At 52.3% G+C, this 17,909-nt stretch overlaps 1 protein-coding gene across 7 annotated transcripts in view; it reads left to right on the plus strand.

Annotated features, from left to right (window-relative positions):
- Window positions 1-17,909, plus strand: part of DLG3 (discs large MAGUK scaffold protein 3) — a 174,369-nt gene that overhangs the window by 73,941 nt on the left and 82,519 nt on the right. For all 7 annotated transcript variants that reach the window (XM_074962798.1, XM_074962799.1, XM_074962800.1 and 4 more), the window contains one exon: window positions 4,217-4,270. In XM_074962798.1, coding sequence (XP_074818899.1) covers window positions 4,217-4,270 — 54 coding nt within the window. The remainder of the gene's footprint in view (window positions 1-4,216; window positions 4,271-17,909) is intronic.

Below are 17,909 nucleotides of genomic sequence, written 5' to 3' on the forward strand. Positions count from 1 at the left end.
TGGGTCTTGACCCTGGTTCCTAAGTTTGTTAGCCCTCACAGCAGGGAGTCTAAATTCGCTGCCCTGGGCTACTTCCTACCAGTCTGTTTGTTTGGTTTGGGGCATAGCCCCTCTAGTCCTCTTAGTTGGATGGCCTGTTCCTGTAGGCTGCTTCCCATGGGTCTGGAGTGGCACCTCATCATGGTCCCAGGCTCCGTCAGTGGTGAGGCCAAGTCCCACAATGTCACTGGGCTTCACCCTCTCAGTTGCACTCAGAGCTGGAGGCTCCTAGGTCTCCTCCAGAGTTTCCCATGGCTGGGGGGACAGGGCTTCCTCCTTGGTGGCTGCCTGGGTGGGCAGGTTAGTGATCCTTCCCCTCACTTAGAGAGGTGGCTAGATCTAGCCCCTGTGCCAGTCAGCCCTGAACTGAGCCCAGCTCTCTCCTTTTCTTGCCCTCCAGGCCTGGCATTAGCTGCAGGTATATCAGGGCTAGCTGAGGGCTGCCTAGCCAGTTATTCCCCATTTGATATTTGTGTATTTGATTTTTCCTTTCTAAATACAGTACTTTGCACTTGCCTGTCCCTTATGAGAAAGGGAGACTATAGATCAACGGTTCTCAACCTGCGGCCCATGGGCCACATGCAGCCCAATTAGTAGCCCAGCTGTGTGCTAACAGCCGCCGGGCCACGTCGTGGGGTCCGGGTTCCTGGCTGCCTGGCGCAGCAGGGGTCTGGGTCTGCTGCCCAGCCCCTGCTCCCCCCCCAACAGAAGTCTGGGGTCTGGAGGTGCCACCCAGCCCTGCATGGTCTGGGGTTTGGGGCTGCCAGCTGGCCCTATGGGATCTGGGATCGGGGTTGCCAGCCGGACCTGTGGGGTCTGGGGCTGTTGCCCAGCCTCCCACAGTCCAGGGTCAGGGGCACTGGTTGGCCCCACGTGGTGGGGGTCCAGGGTTGGGCCTGCCGCCTGGCCCACAGTGATAAATAAGTTGAAAACCACTTCCATAGATGGTATGAAAATGGGCTCCCAATCATCCTCCTCTAGGCCATTCATTATTTTGAATACTTTTATTAATTATGGTGGAAGATAACATCTGTTCTTATTGAACCTGCTTGGAAGTGGAGAGGAAGGAGGCACATCCTTGAGAGCACTGTTTGTGGGGAGTGAGGAGGAGGAGGAGGTTACCAAGCAGCCGCAGGTAAACCCAGCTGGTTAGGAGCTGTGTTGGAAGAGACAGAGGGAGGGGAATCTGGTACAGTAGCTTTGTTCTTCTGTGCTTGAGGTGAGTGTCAGGAAGGGAGGGGGCCTAGGTGGGGCACAAATGTGTGGAGGAACTTTCTAAACTCCATACTTCTGTACAATATCTGTCTTGTGTTTGGAGGGTGAGTGATCTTGTGAGATGTTCCCCTTTACTGCCTTGCAATCCCCGTCAACCCCGCTTCTTTCTGATGGCGGAGGGCTGAATGCAGCTCTCTTGGGAACACGTCGGCGCTGCTTCTGGCTGGAACATAGGAACTGCCTCACCAAATCAGACCATCTAGCCAGATGCTTCAAAGGACAAAACCCTGTGGTTGATAGTTATGGTCGGCAATGGCCATTCAAGTGATGCATCATTTCAGGGGTGGGGGGAGCATGCTGTCTCCACATCAGCCCTGACTGTGGAGAGAAACAGTGAGTTGAGGAGCCAACCTTTGATCCCCCGTGTGATAGAGCATGGTCCTGTCTCTAGATAATTTAGCTCAGCTATGGGAAGGATTTCAATGTCATCAGCCAATTAATGGGCATAATGGTTTTGGCCCAGGTGAAGCCGTGCTCATTGTTTACTAGGTGTTTGGGACAATTGTACGTGTGTATTCCCAGAGCTGCAGTGGCCAGGATACGCTTGGTGCCTCCTGCCGCTCTCAGTTCTTGCATTTCTCTCTAGACCGGTTTGTGGGGAGGAAGAGCCCGGGGCAGTAGCAGGTTCTGCCTGGGTGGGAGGGGCAAGAGGAGAATTCCTTTTCGCAGGCTGGGCGTCAGCCGGGCGCTGCTGCTGTCCTTCGGGAGGGTCTCCTGCTGGACAGCTCTCCGGCAGGGCTGAACATAGAATCAGCACCGGGGCCGGGGCGGCAGGTCTCATGAGTGGACCTACAGCGGAGACCTCAGTAGCTGTGTCGTGTGATTTGTCCCGTTTTCACTCTGTCTCTCACCTGCGCTCATTCCAGACTCCAAACCCAAGCAAAGTCTGGAAGATGGTGATTCCCTGATACACACGGCAGAGAAAAGAGATGAAAAGCTCATGCCTGATGTGTCTCGATGGGATGGAAAGCGCCTGATGGAACATTTGAATCTCTCAGTACAGATCTCACTCTCTAACCACCCAAGCCGTTGCGGCTTTATCACGTGCTCTTCCCCACCTCTCCAGTGCTCATCTCCCGGCTCTCTCTTATCTTCTGCCATTGGGTGATGTCTGTATTCCCCTCCCATCGTTGGGGGCTGGACCAGTCCCTTCCCGGCCCCCATTCTCATTCTGAATGTCATTGCCATCCCGGCCTGACTTTGTGTCAGGAAATGTGCTTCCCTACCTGCCCATGCTCCAGGTCATTGATACACAAAGACACTCCTGCACCTGTGGCTACCTCTCATCACCACCCTCCCTCTCACCTGGCCTCAGGAGCTCTCGGGCCTGCTCCGCCTCTTTCTCCAGCACACGTGTAGAATATCCTCCGTCAAACACCGTGCCAGACGCAGAGGAGACCCAGTGGGGGGAGCTGCAGCGATTGGAGAAGCTTTGTCTAGGGAAGAGAGGATCCCTAAAGCCTGGAAAGGCGCCAAGTATCAGCCATGAGGTCACAGATCAGCGACACTAACCGGGAACAGCCCAGACTGTGGGGAGGGGGGAACCAGCTGGGGCTGAGGGGAGGAGAGACATTCCTGGGCTGTCTGGGAGAGAGGCCGCGTGGTGCTTTGGGAGGATAGCTGTCGAGTGCCGGGGCGGTTTGGGGGATATAAACCTGGTGCCCCGGAGGAGTTATGGGCAGCTCAAGTGGTTTGAGGAAATGGAAGCTCCTCTCCATTGTCTCCAAATCATTAAATGCCATGGCCCATCCCGGGGCCCTCGATGGTGTTCATCTTCTGGGTGCTGGGACAGAGTGGTCAGCTGCTGGCTGGCTGCTCAAAGGAAGCTGGAAACCCAGGGAGGCAGTGTCAGGACTGGGACATGGACAGGCTGGCCCAGGGATCGGAGCAGGAGTGGTCAGGCCTAATGGTCAGAGGCCAAGGCAGGGGTCAGAGCCAGAATCCGAATCCAAGGCTCAAACAAGTGTCAGGCGCAGTGCAGTGGCCGGTCAGAAAGTCTCTCCGTTGCTCAGACAACTTCCGGTGCCTCCTTCTGACTAATGTGGTATGGTGGGGCCAGTCAGGATCCTTGTGGCTGGGGCCTCTGGGAGGGCCAGAGTTCTGCTAGCCCCTCACTTCCAGTAGTTCTGGGTGAGCTGTCCAGTGATGCCTGGGCATGGGGGCTGTACGGGAACCTGTGGGTCCGGATTAGAGGCCCACACGCCCGTAACAGGCAGGACTGCAATTTGTGAAATGAATGTTGATGCCAGAGTTTCTGCAATTGCCGCCCCACTGAGCATGTTGGCCAGGCTGTGCGCTCCTGCGTGCTGTGCACGTATTACTGAGTTAATTCTCACAGCCCCCTCCAGCCCCATGTTCTGACGAGGGGAAGGTCACGGTGCATCTGCTGTAGAATGGGGACTGGAACTTGGCTGTTCCCAGCTCCTACCCCGAGCTTAGTCCACTGGTGCCTATCCACATCAGCCAAAAGAACCTTTCTCCCTCTCCCCAGCTGCCAGGCTCCCACTAGCTGGGGATGCAGGAACAGCCTGTTCTGGAGTTGGGCTAGAGGTTAGGGGTGAGGCCTGTTTCCTTTCCTTCCCTTCCCGTGCCACAGCACCTGGGCTCCCCAAGGGCAGGAACGCTACTGGGCTGGATGCGGCACCTGGAAAGCCTGTGAGAATCTTGCAAGGCCCCCTCCAGTCAGACCTGGCCCAAACAGAGACACAGCCTGGGTGGGGTATCTGAGAGCATAGGGTGGTGGAGGGAGAGTGCCAGAGAACACTGCCTTACTTTCATGTCTTGATCTTCTATTAAGTACCATGTGGTTGTGTGGGCAAATCTTGGAGAGGGTGGCTGGGAGCACTGGGACCCATAGTTCAGCTGTGTGATACTCTGGGTTTTGTCTCCGTCTCTCTAACAGGCTAACCCTGCTCCCATTATTGTGAACACGGACTCCTTGGAACCAGGGATCTCTGTAAGTCTCCTACTTGGATTTTCATTTTTTTTCTGTAGAATTAACATGTTGACACTACCTGCCTGGGCCCTGGGGATACCACTCCCTGGGATTCCCCACGCACCTGGGCCCAGGGGATACCACTTCATCCTGCCATGGCTATTATCGGGGGGGAGCTGGCCTCTGTAGAGCTGCTCCTCTGTGCACACCTCACACCAGCTGTTCCCAGCTCCTTTGCTGAGGGAAGGTCACTTTAGTGCTGCTTCTGTCCATCCACCCCATTGTGGCCTTTCTCAGCATCACTAGGGGAGCTATTACCTGAAAGCAAAGCTCTGATCAGAGTGATTGGCCAATGCACCAGCCCGCAGGAGGAAATCAAGGAAGTCCTCTCCGTGGAGACCGTGCAGAGGGTGTTAGCAGCAGGAAGGCAGGGCCAGGAAGAGAGCCTGGGGGTGGTGGAAGAGTGGGGAATGAGCTCTGGGGGCAGATTCTGGGGAAGGGAATATATACTTGGTGGTGGGGGAACCAGAAAGACGAATCTTACTGGACAGGGGGTTTAACCTGGTGACCCATGAGACCGCTTCCTCACTGCCCCTGCCGTTCAGCGGAAGGGTTTGGCCAGAACACTTAGCAATGTCCCTGCACAGGGCAGAGAGATGAATACGTGGCTCCTGCAGCGCTGGCTGCATAGGCCTGGGGCAGTCAAACTTCACCCCGCGGAGAGACGCATTGACAGTGTACCAGGCGTCTGCCACCTGCACCTAGTTGTCTTAGGAGGCCGCAAATGGCAGCCACCCTCCTCTTTAACACGGGGGGCAGCTCTGCAGATGCCTTGTGCTGGGCTTTGCTTGGTCCCCTAAATCAGGACAGAGTATTGCACACTGGGCCAGTAGTCCACAGGTGGCACCTCTGTAGTAAAGCATTTTAGATCTGACACAAACGCCAGTTCCGCACGCAGCCCAGTGCGTGCCAGCACCATGCTGGGGGGTGGGTCAGGGCTGAGTCGGAGAGAGGGAAACTGCGCTACTTGATGCATCCACTTACCTTTGTCTTAAATCTCAGCCCGGGGCTACCTCCAACACCATCTCTCCCACCTGGCAGCTGGCGGGGACTTGGGTGAGTCTCCTCTCTCTCCTTGCTGGCTGCAGGGTCAGCTACGGGTGGTGCCTAGGCCTTGCTCTCAGCCCCAGCTGGTACCAATCTGCGTTGATGCAGAGCCCTGATGTAGGGGCATCACCCAACACATGTCTGCAGTCTGGGACGCTGCTGGCTGAGGTGACAGGTTCCCTACGACCCACTCTGAGCAGAGAGCAGGGTTTAAATCAGACCATGTGCTGTCGATCGAGAGCAGCTCTGCAAACCTAGAATCCGAGCCAGTCCCTTCCCTGCTGAGCTCACTGTCTGAATGGCTGGCTTTGTGCCCCCTTTCCAGTCTTCCTGATCATATCCTGCCTCAAGGTGAGCCGGGCTCCTCCCAGCACCGCAGAAAGAGCCTGCCTTGCCTGGTCGGGGCCTGGGGCCATCTGGGTCCCATTTGCTGATGCCATTTTACCAGTAAGTCTGAAAGAGGAAACTGTTTCCTAGAAGGGAACAGGACCCCTGGGGCAGGCGGGGGGCAGAACGGGCTTTGCCCTGAACAGGCCCTTTGGGATTAAAAACCTGGTTTGTCTCCTCTGCCTGTCGCCTGGAACTCACCAGGGTGGCAGGTGAGACGCTCCCTCTTGCCACTTGGTTCTCTCTCTTTCCACTTTAGCCACCATCATCTTGTTCTTCCTCCCACACCAGCCCCAGCCCCTGGCTCAGCTGTGCCTGGCCCCGTGCAGATGGGCAATGAAGGCAGAGGGTGCAGGCAGTTCCCCCTCCCTCCATGTCCCTGCATACAACTTTGCACGCAGGGATCACAGGGACATGTGAGACTAACATCGCAACCAATACTGGGCTCCTCCAGGGGGCCTTGGCCCCCCCAACTCCACAGAGACCCTCAGGGCTGGCTCCACCCTCCCTGTGACTGAGCCCCAGTTCTCCTGAAGCACAAGCTGGGCCTTAGAGGCTCAAGATAGCCCCTCACTTTTCTTCCTCCTTTGTCTTGTTTCCTTCTACCCCCTCTTCCTCCATCTTGGTAGCTTACTGTCTCTGTCCTCCTCCCCCATTCCCAGCTCCTTGGCTAGGAGCCCTGTTTTTCCTGTCTATGATTTGAGGTCTGTTCCTACTGCCCTGTTCTGGTGGGTTTGATTAGATTATTAGAGCACACTAATCACTATGGAGACAGCTGGCCAATTATCCCAGTCATCTCCTGAGGCTGATCCTGGGGGTCTGATTCAGGCACCCATAACTATGTCCAGAAAACCAGCTGCACTCAGGGCTACGGACACCAAAACCAAGGGCCACGAGTGGCTGTGGCTGGGGAGTTATTCTGTGGATTTTACTGGCTGTAAATCTAGGAGAGGCCCTGGGTTTAGAGACCTAGTGCATTTTGTCTTCTCGCCTTCGACTGGCAGCATTTTGGGGCAGGGATCTCTGTGCATCCACCACAGAATTTAATCCAACAACACCCAGCGCTCCAGCTACAATTCCCGAGTAAGTTAAATTCTGTTCTGTGTAGGGGTTTATCTCATGCTTATCACTGTACAATCTGAGCACCTAAATGAAAGAATCCCTCAGAGGATAATCCCCATCGTGGGCCAGTTCTGTGCGCAAATAAATACCTACCTGTGAATCCGAATCCACTTTCTGCACATTCTCCATCCATGGCTTCCAGATGTCCTCTCACAGGCCTTTCCCACCCTCCAGCCTGTCCGTAGTCCTTTCAGAGAGAGCCATTGGGGACAAACGCCACCCAGACAGCAATGTCCTTCCAATGTAACCCAAGTCCCCTTTAGAAGAACTGTCTCCAAACAGAAGTATCCTTCAGCGTGTACTGTAGCCAGTGTGAGTAGGTGCAGTGTGAGTAGGTGACTCTCCTGTCTGTGCTAAGACACCCTGTAGGGTTAGAACTCCCCTTCCAGGGGGTTGATTTTTTTTTTTTTGTGCATTAGCATAATAGATTTTGCACATAGCGGGGGCTTTTACCCAACACAGAGTGTGGGTTATGAAAAGCATATCTACCTTGTAGACAGTGCTGAGTGTGTCAGAGGTGCCCCGGGGGACTGAGCAAGGAAACCTCCCTTTGCTTTCAGATGATGCAATACCTTTGATGGCCATTCCAAGAGATCAGCATGAAAAGCAACTCCAAAGCGTTGCGATCTTCATCTGGTGGTTGCCAGCCCCAGACTAAGGCCCATGGAGCACTTGTCTGGCGCCCTGCAGAGAGCTGGTGGGTCACATGCTGCTAGCTGCTGCTCCTTGTTTACACTACAAGACAGCCACAAATAACTGAAATACTTTCCCAGTGGTACTATTCCATGGAACCAGCTGCCGCAAGGACGCTACTGGAGAGCGACTGGAGCAGAGGTGGCTACAAGACTATCTCTTTGTTAAGGTCTGGTCCATACTCGCAAACGTTGGGGAACTCCTAACTCTGAAGATGGTCACCCAGGAGCGGACACAGCAGAACACTGTATGCCATGTGGGCACTGCTGACTTTGTCACGGCCTCTTTGAACTTGTGTTGTGAGCCTGGATAGCCAGACACATTGGTACCAGTGGGTAATACCCTCACGTTTTGCCTACTGAGAGTCTACTGGCAAACCTTGCTGCAAGTCACTACAGCCATCATGGTGTCTAGCCCTAGTTACCACACTCCTACGGCCATTCCATGCTCACCTTCATGTCACAATCACAAACTCATAATAGTCAGCCAAGGGTCTGTCTACACAGCAAAGGAAAACCCGGGGCTGGTCCATGCCAGCCACCTTGGCCTGCGGGGCTGTGTCATTGCTGTGTAGACGTCCAGGCTCAGGCGACCCTGCGAGGTGGGAGGCTCCCGGAGCTCAGGCTTGAGCCCAAGCCCAGAAGTCTACACAGCACTGAAACAGCCCGAGCCCTGCGAGCCCGCGTCAGCTGGTGCAGGCCTGCCGTGGGTTTTTCTTTGCTGTGTAGCCGTACCCCAGGAGTACACCCAGCAGCTCAGCCTCTGTGACTTGTCTCAAACTTATAACAAGAGGAGTAGGACTGCGATTCAAACACTCTCCTGTTGTCCCAGCTAGGGAAGAGCAAACACACTGGCCCGTAATGAATGCCCTGTGACACTCTACGCTGAATGAGCACGGCGGGCCCTTGCTGGAGCAGTGAAAGAGGGCTAGCATGTATTATTTATCTGCGCTGTGTACAATGCCAACCCTGGTGTGCAAAACATGCAGCATAAAAGTGGACATGACTGAAAATGAGTCACTAGGGTTTGGTAACACAGCAGGAAGTCTAGTGTCAAAGAACAGGCGAAGAGACCATACAACCTGTTGTCTATGGGACCCCCTGCCATCTGCAGGCTAACACCATAAGGGTCCCCTTGCTAGCCCCCAATATGCCCCCTCCTCAACTCTGGGGTTACTGTAAATAATCTTGTCCCAGGGATTCCCTCCTCCTGGTCTCAGTTCAGAGAAGGATCACTTGGGGTGCCTAAAGGCCCTTTTCTGAATCCTTCAATCTTTGTACTCCTCTGTTTAAGATGGCAAATTCTGGATGGCCCAGGCCACAAACCTACCTCTTCCACAATAGACGGATGGGGGATAAGGCATCCTTCAGCATCGAGGCATGTGTATGCAGTGTGCTGGTTCTTGATTCTGCCCTCCCAGGTCAAATGAATGTTTTCAAGATCACAGGAATTTATAAAACAATAGAATATTATTTTAAAAACCAAACCAAACAAGCAAAAACCCTGCACCAGGAAAATCATATCCCTTCCCAGCAGCATTATAAGGAAGGGCAGATCTCGAGGGCATGGCATGGCTGTTCATGGCTGCCCTAGAGATTGGTTTAAGAACCCCCAGTGTGTTACAGGGAATGAAGGGAGACAGCAGCTCACATTCTGTTTGGAAACAGGGTTAGAGGCAAGCTGTTTCTGATCACGGGTTAGACTCTGTACATTGCATCATTGCAAGGCCACTCCCTGTGCTTTGTGTAAAAATGCTGCAAAGTTGCCCTATGTGATACTAAAAGGACCGGTGTTTATAGCATGTTAATTTCCTCAGTGAGTGCTTTCCTGTGCTGGCATTCACCACATCTCCAGTTACGGAGACAGGCAGGTGTCTGGTTAGTGGCCATTCTAAATATCCTAGTTTTGGCCTCAAAACAGAAAAATTCAGCCTGGCCACACGCTTCACTGGATTCAGACTTCCAGACTCGGGCCTGCTCTGCTACGAAAATAACTGTGTCACTCCAGGGTGTGAAAAATCAACCCCCGTGGCCATGCCATTAAACCGACCTAACTCCCGGTGTGGACAGCGTGAGATTGACAGGAGAATTCTCCCATCAATCCAACTACCACCTCTCGAGGAGGTGGATGACCTACGCCAACAGGAGAACCCCTGCTGTCCACACAGGTGGTATCTTCCCTGATGCACTGCAGCCGCTCGGCTGTGTCCCTGCAGCGTTTTAGAGGTAGCCAAGCCCCCAGTAGAAAGCATCGTTACCTGACTACTCTGAAATGAGGCTGATCTTTTCAATCTAGATAATTGCCCACATCAAAAAATGACTACACAATTTGGGATAAGAACTTACAGTTTCGCTCCCTTGCTCAGAAGAGACCAAGGATGGGAAGAGCAGCAAAGTGCTGCCGATCAGGATCTGAGGTTGAAATGGGCTGGCTCATTGTCGCTTGGGGAGCTGGTACTTGTCTTTTTTTAAGAGTCTGCATCTGCTCCTAAATCTGAACATCTGTTTTACAAAACTGAGCCTCCAGCTCTGGTAGTTGCCGAGAAAACCTTGCAATTGTGATTCACGTGTAACTGACCAAGTGTGCACTCCTGCCAGAGTGTGCAGACAGCCTGCAATGGCTCTGGAAGGAATGTGCTGTCCCGTTTATCTCACTGTGATTATAATTTAAATGTCACCATTGTTAACTATGTCACTGCTGATCAAAACATGCAAGAGAGGGATGAGCATATTCTGAAAAATTACACAATCTCACGTGAGTTCCTCAAAGAGGCAGAGCTTAATTTGTGGGAGGACCTTGGGAAAGTACCACTACTTTTTTCCTCTCCACCTTGACTCCTGATCAGGATGGATCACTGGGAACAATTAACTAAGCCTTACAACATGCTTGTTTCATAAGTAAATATCACTATCTGCATTTTCATAGATTCCAAGGCCAGAAGGGACACTGCGATCACCCAGTCTGACCTCCTCTATAGCACAAGCCGTGGAACTGCCCCAAACGAATTCCTAGAGCAAAGCTTTTAGAAAAACGTCTGACCTTGGTTTACGACTTGTCAGGGACGGCGAATCCCCATCTTACATATGGGGAAGCTGAAGCACAGTGAGATATGCCTGCACTTGTACAGCAAGTCAGTGGCAGAACCAATAACCCAGGAGGCCTGTCTCCTGGGAAACTGTACTGCTGAAAGAAACTGAGGAGTGAAAATAAACAGCATATCAGACATGAGATCGCAATTCAGCATGCCAGCAAATGTTTGGTTTGAATATGCAGATACATTACATCATGGGACAGGAGATGGAGTAGTCCCTCCCTGCATGCACCTGGAGAGTGGTGTCTGAAAGATACTGACAAACTGAAATGAGCTCAGACCAGGTCTACGATACAGACTTTTATCTGTATAACGACGTCTCCCAGTGGTGTGAAAAATCCACCCCCGTGCGCGACGTAGTTACAACCCCTGTGTGGACAGCACTATGCTGCGGGGAGAGCTGCTTCCCTCCAGAGCTACTGCCTCTCGGGGCGACGGGGGATTAACCACACCGCTCCTGTCGTCCCTGAAGTGTGCCAGTGGCACCGCCATGTCAGCACCGTACGTGAAGACAAGGCCACAGAGGAGAGCAACAGCTGCTTAGAGGGAGGGATTGATTTAGGGAGCGACGTTAATGAGGGGATGGCTATTAGTGAGGACGGGCAAGGATGGCGTGCGTAGCCTCTGTTTGCCAGAAGCTGGGAATGGGCGACGGGATGGATCCCTTGATGATGACCTGTTCTGTTCACTCCCTCTGGGGCACCAGGCACTGGCCACTGTCAGCAGACAGGATACTGGGCTGGGTGGACCTTTGGTCTGACCCAGTCTGGCGGTTCTTATGGAATCGCCATGCTATGGGGCCTATAGGTATGTTTACGCTGCAGCTCGGAGAGAGCTCCCCAGCTCGGGTAGACAGACTTGCACTAGCTCTGTGTGAGCTAGCATGCTAAAAACACTAGTGTGGACATTGTGGCACCCGAGTCCAAGCCCGCCTGACCTCTGGGTCTAAGCTTGGGTGGCGAGCCTGAGCTACTGCCAGTGGCCGGACACACTCTCAGCTGCAGTGTAGACATGCCCGGTAAGGCCCCTCTGGGGAATGCAGGTTTCCCCCTGTAGCGGGCATTTGGGGGCAGGTGAGGGTGAGAAGGGAGTGGCAGGGGCATTCTTGCACCGCAGTGCTTGTGTGTTGTAATCGCTGCTCGGAGGGGTGGAACCAGCAACCGCTGACCAGAGGAATGGCATCCCCACTGCCCTCCGCCCCCGGGGGTTGCATTAGTGAAAAGCGAAGCTGGATGCAAGTTAAGCTGAATAAGTGAAACTTTATTAAACCCTGTGCACTGCTCTGTGCGTGTGACTGCCATGCTTCCAGCCTAGCTCCTCACACACATGCTTTCCTGATGGCCCCTCCATAACAGCCCTCCAGAGAACATGGCCCTCTGACTCCAGGTCCACTGATCACGGTACAGGGCTAACAATATTGCTGACCCCAGGACGAATCTGGCCCTCAATCAGCATCATGTAGACAACAGAGTCAGCGGCATGCTAACCAAGGAGGGAAAGGAATACTGTGATGTGGTGCTAGGGGATATAGAACTGGGCAAATAATTTCTTCTGGGTGAAATCCAGAGGCTGACTTAAGGTGTTGGAATGTCTTATAGTGTGGAGGGACAGGTTTCGCCCCCTCTGAATAACTGGATATTCAGTATTCAGACTTTGGAATATGTGCTTTGTTGGTTTGTTAAATTACATGGTATCTCTTCTGTTCCCTAGCTGGCTGCCTAATGCAACTAACCAACATACTGTTGCATGAAGTTTGGATATTGCAATCAAATCTAAAATTTGAAATTCATTTTTGGTGACTATCCACATCTCCAGGCATGATGGGGATGTTCCCAGTGTGTGTTGGGCCAGAATTAGGGTGTGTGAAGCTCAAGCATTACAAGATGGGGGAAGGGGAATGCAAAAGAGCCCTGGACTCATCTACGTTGAAATTTATGTTTGAAGTAAAGGAAAACGTTGGCACGGTTTGCTCATTTCTAACAAGGAGCAGGAATGGGATGGAACTGAGACAGGGAGCTATTGGGCTGAAAGTCGGGGTCCGTGTGAAATGTCTGAGGCCCAGGGAAGGAAGAGAGCCCTGCAGCTTGGGACGTTTAATATTAGATTGAACGAAGCACCCGGAAAATAAGAGGGAAGGTCTTGGTCTTCTTCCATTCCCAGGTGAGGCACCGCCTTGTTCCCTGTAACCATCAGGGGACTAGTGGTGTCGGTTCCATATAGGCCTCCCTTGCTCAGAGCTCTGCCAGTGGCCCAGGGAAGAGAGTGTGTTCTTCACTGGGCTGTATACCGACACTGATGACTGCCCCCTTCTTTACATAATGGGCTGCCTCACCTCCAATTTGATCACCTCCCCTGCATTTTACCAGGATACCATAGTATCATGCTTCATTTGTTCTTTGTTATTGCCCTGGTCACACCTTCCTAGGCTTTGACAAAATGAGATCCACTGTAGAAGAGTATCTGCGCTCCCAGCCCCTCTGCCAGGCACCAGGCGTGAGCCAGTGCTCTGTAAGGCGTCTGTCCCTGTGGTAGCTCTATATTGCGATAACCGCTCCCCCCACCACCCCGAGTTTCAGAGCCTGGGTCAGCTGACCCAGGCTAGTGGGCCTTGGGCTGCAGGGCTGTCAAATTTCAGTGTAGATCTTTGAGCTCTGGCTGGAGCCTGAGCTCTGAGACCCTCCCCCCATCACAGGGTCTCCAAGGCTGGGCTTCAGTCCGAGCCCAGACTCCACACTGCAGTTTTATAGCCCCGCAGCATGAGCCCAAGTCAGCTGATCCGGGCCAGCCGCAGCCGGGCCACGGGTCTTTTATTGCGATGTAGACGTACCTTAGCGCCTAGCACTGTGGGTATGCGTGTGTGTTCTTGCCATGTGCTGCGCCAGCTCAGTGCTCATCGTGTCGCTCAGGAAGAGCACAGCTGCAGCTGGGCGGCGAAGGCTCGGACGGGTTTATTGTCGGCGAAGTCCGGTCCTAGTGCCCGGCTCAATGGTTACAGGTACGCTAACACACGGACGCCCCTTACAACGGACTGGCTCCCGTCAGCAGCGGGACATTCTGCTGCCCTCTTGGCCGGACAAAGGTGCTCCTCCTGTGGCTTCTCTCTTCTACACAGATACAAACAACTTATGTACCACACTCCTGTCGTGGTTAGTTACCAACCGACACCTGGTACCTGTGGGTTCGAATAAAACATCTGTCCATGAGTCTGTCCTCCCGTCCTTGTCTTGCCCGGGGTCGGTGTGTCCCTGTACAATCCCCAGGAAAGTGTTTACATGGATACCTAGTACTTAGGGGTGTCTGTGTCTCAGTGACGCTCGCTGTGCCTGTGCCAGACAGCAAACTTGTAAGCAAGTGTCTGCTTTAGGACAGGGCCTGCCATTTGCTCAGAGCCTGGCTTTTTGCTGACTTTGGTTCAGGTCTGATACCAGGCCCAGTGCTCCAGGCTCTCTCTGATCACTGATGGGCTGTGTGCCCTGTCGTGGTGGCCAAGGCCGAGCCATGTGAGTCTGTCGCATAGCAAGTATGCCCTGCTTATTCTTAGACTCACAGACTTTCAGGCCAGAAGGGACCATCATGATCATCTAGTCTGAGCTCCTGCACATCGCAGGCCACAGAACCTCACTCACCCACTCCTGTAGCAAACCCCTAACCTCTGGCTGAGTTACTGATGTCCTCAAACCATTAAAGACTTTAAGTTTCAGAGAATCCACCATTTACACTAGTTTAAACCAGCAAGTGATCCGTGCCCCATGCTGGGGTGGAAAGTGCAACCCCTCCCCAGGGTCTCTGCCCTTCTGACCTGAGGGAAAATTCCTTCTCACCCGCAAATATGGCAATCAGTTAGATCCTGAGCATGTGCATGAGACCCAGCAGCCAGACACCTGGGAATGCATTCTCTGTTGTAACTCAGAGCCCTCCACATCTAGTGTCCCTCTCAGGCCATCAAAGATATTTGCTAATAGCAGTTGTGGAAGGACCATAGGTCATTGTAGGCAGTCTCACCGTACCATCCCCTCCATAAACTTATCAAGCTCAGTCTTGAAACAAGTTAGATTTTTGGCCTCCACTGCTCCCCTTGGAAGGCTGTTCCAGAACTTTTCTAATAGTTAGAAACCTTTATCTAATTTCAGGCCTAAACTTAATGGCCAGTTTATATCCATTTGTTCCTGTGCCAGCATTGGCCCTTAACGTACATAACTTCTCTCCCTCCCTGGTATTTATAGAGCACAATCGTATCTCCCCTTATCCTTCGTTCGGTTAGGCGAAACAACCCAAGCTCCTTAAGTCTTCTCTCATAAGACAGGTTTTCCATTCCTCTGATCATCCTAGCAGCCCTTTTCTGCACCTGTTCCAGTTTAAATTCTTCTTTCTTAAACATGGGAGACCAGAGTTGCACACAGTATTCCAGATGAGGTCTCACCAGTGCTTCATATAATGATAATAGCACTTCTCTATCTCTACTGGAAATACCTCACCTGATGCACCCTAGGATTCAATTACCCTTTTTTCATGGACACATCACATGGGCAGCTCATACTAATGCTGTGATCTACCAATGCACCCAGGTCTTTCTCCTCCTCTGTTGCTTCGAGCTGATACATCCCCAGTCTATAGCAAAACTTCGTGTTGTTAGTCTCTAGGTGCATGACCCTGCATTTTGTACTATTACATTTCATTCCATTTCTAGTTTTCAAGGTTGTCCATGTCATAGTAAGTATGCCTTGCTTATTCTTGGACAGGTTGAGATTGATATTTTGCAGTGAGATCTCTGTAGCCGTTTGCCATCCTCTGTCCATGACAATGAGAGGCTATTGGTCTTTGCTTGGTCTATGTACATTGGCCCTCAATGAGGGTGAGAGGTTGGCAAGGACTTCTGTGTACTTGTGTTTTTTGAGTGTGCGTGTGTATGTGTGTTGGTTCTCTGTGGTCATGAGTTTGGGCATTGTTGTGTCTGTGGGGTGCTGGGATTTAATGCAAGATGATGCCAGAGGAGTGTTTGGGATCAGCACAGAGAACACCGTGTGTCGGAAGTAAGATTCCCAACCAGCAACTCTGGACACTTGATAAACTGAAATGAGACTGTGGGCCAAGTGAAAGGGCTGCCCAGCTCCAAAGGTTTCCTGAACCCAAGGGCTTCAGAGAGAGAGAGGCATGTGAAGGAGAGGCAGAGCAAAGAGCTGACCCAGTTTTCTGAGTTTTGTATAGGTCAGTGTGTTGGGAGAGGGAGGAGGAGGTGGGTCAATTGTGTTGGTGGGAGAGCCCAGAGAAAGGGAGATGAGACCCTTAAGATGGAGCCTTTAGCCCCACCAAAGGGCTTTACTCTGTGCACCGGAATCAATTCGCCACCTGTGGTGGAAGGAAACCGTTGTTTAACAGCTGCACAGCAATGCAGCACAGCTGCTTGGAGCCATATGTATCCTCTATTCAATTGAAAGTTCACGGGGAATTTGGAGTAGCTGCAAAGAATGTAATGATCTGAGCCAGAGTTTAGTTGGCACATGGGTCTAGCACCACTACTTCCTGTAGAAGTCTAATTTTGTCCTTAGAAGTCTCCAGTCCAAGTGCTGACCAAACCCAAGACTGCTGTGCTGTGCAGAGGAGATAGTAGGCCCTGATGTTGTGGCTGAACACCTTGGCGGTAGATCAAGGAGCCAGATAGGTTTTTAGAGCAGCTTGTCTGTGACAGAATGTAGAGTTGCCGAAGGCAGCATAGACAAGGCAGGGCCCAGGCACCTCCTCAGACATAGAGAGACGGGGGCGGGGGAGAGCCAGAACCTGCCGCTTGTGCTCAGAGGAGAGAGTTTTTTCTAACACATCCCAAGGGAGATGTGCTGCTGATCTGCAATGATTACAGCTCATCTTGTAGTCTGATTCCAGGGCAGGGCATGTGTTTTAAAAGCTGGTAAAATGCCACCATATTTTCCCTGACTCTGCCCAGAATTGCCACTGGTGACCCAGGCATGACATCCAGGAAGCTATCAGCAGCACCTGAACAAGATGGGACCACCCCGGGTGTCAGATGCTCCTGTGTGAATATTGCCCCGGAAAGGTTAATGAGTCTGAACAGTGGGACTTATGTAAATAGGCTGCAAAACTAGACTTGAAAGACATGGCATCCGCGAGGCCTGGAAATGCCACTTCCGGAGCCCTGCACAGATTTGATCAGAGCTCCAAGTAATGGGAACTGAAGTTACTGTTTCCAGCCCAGATCGATCATAGACTGAGTAGAGTACAGAGAAGCACACAGGCCTCCATGGGCCCAGGAATCTGCTGGGGTCCATTCTGTGCCAGGATCAAAGCTTCCTGTTTCGAAACCAGAGCCAGGAGCTGGTGATGTCGCTGAGCGCCGGTAGCTCCTCGGGAGGTGCTCACGGGGGCACTGCATCAGGCAGTCTTCGCGTCTCTGCCTCTGATCTCCACATTTACATCTGGGATCATTCCTCAATTTCCACATGGCCCTACTGTCACCAGCCTTTGCCAGCCCAGCTCCCGCCCAATTTAGAAAACCGCGTTTTTGTTCGAAGTCAGGGCCCGGAGGGAGTGGTTCTGAAGCAGCCAGGTTCCCCAGGATCATCAGTAATTAGTGCCATTTTGTTACTCTGCAGCCCTCCGCAGTGGTAGTTTGGGGTAAGGGATTTTCTCTTTCTAGACGTCAGCCTAGTTTCCACGCAGTGGATGATTTGGATCATGCACCTGTTTTTCTCTGTCCTTTTTACTGAAGGCATCATGGATGGTGGTGCCATCCCTCTGAGACAGTGCAGCGACTGCGTGGGAGTCGGTTTCAAAGTCCCCTGTGATGATCCTACAGGACTGACTGAGTTTAATATCAATTTTGTGTGCACAGGTTAAGTGACCATACTGGGGGCACTCAGCAATTGAGTAACACATGACAAGACTAGTTTCACAAGTGTTTTGGGGTCAGCTCCTCATTTTGTACTGGCCACTTTCTGGCGTACACAATTCCTAGAGCCCGCTTTCTTTTTCAGCTTCTTGATGGGCTCTTGAATGTCAGCGTTCAGTCTAATGTGGCGCCTAGGTACACTGGATATTCCTAGTGCTTGAGAATTGTACCATCCCATGATACCTAGAGTTTTTGCTTGGCCTGACCGTGTTTCAGGTGGAAGGCACATACTTGGGTCTTGCTAGGGTTGGCATTCAGGAACTATGTGAGATAATATTTTCCAGATATACTCAGGGAACCAGTTAGAACGTGCTCAGTGTCCTCAAATCTTTCCTATTGGGTAGCGATGCAAAGATCAG

Source organism: Natator depressus, chromosome 9, assembly GCF_965152275.1.
Source record: "Natator depressus isolate rNatDep1 chromosome 9, rNatDep2.hap1, whole genome shotgun sequence".
In the NCBI taxonomy this organism is placed as follows: Eukaryota; Metazoa; Chordata; order Testudines; family Cheloniidae; genus Natator; species Natator depressus.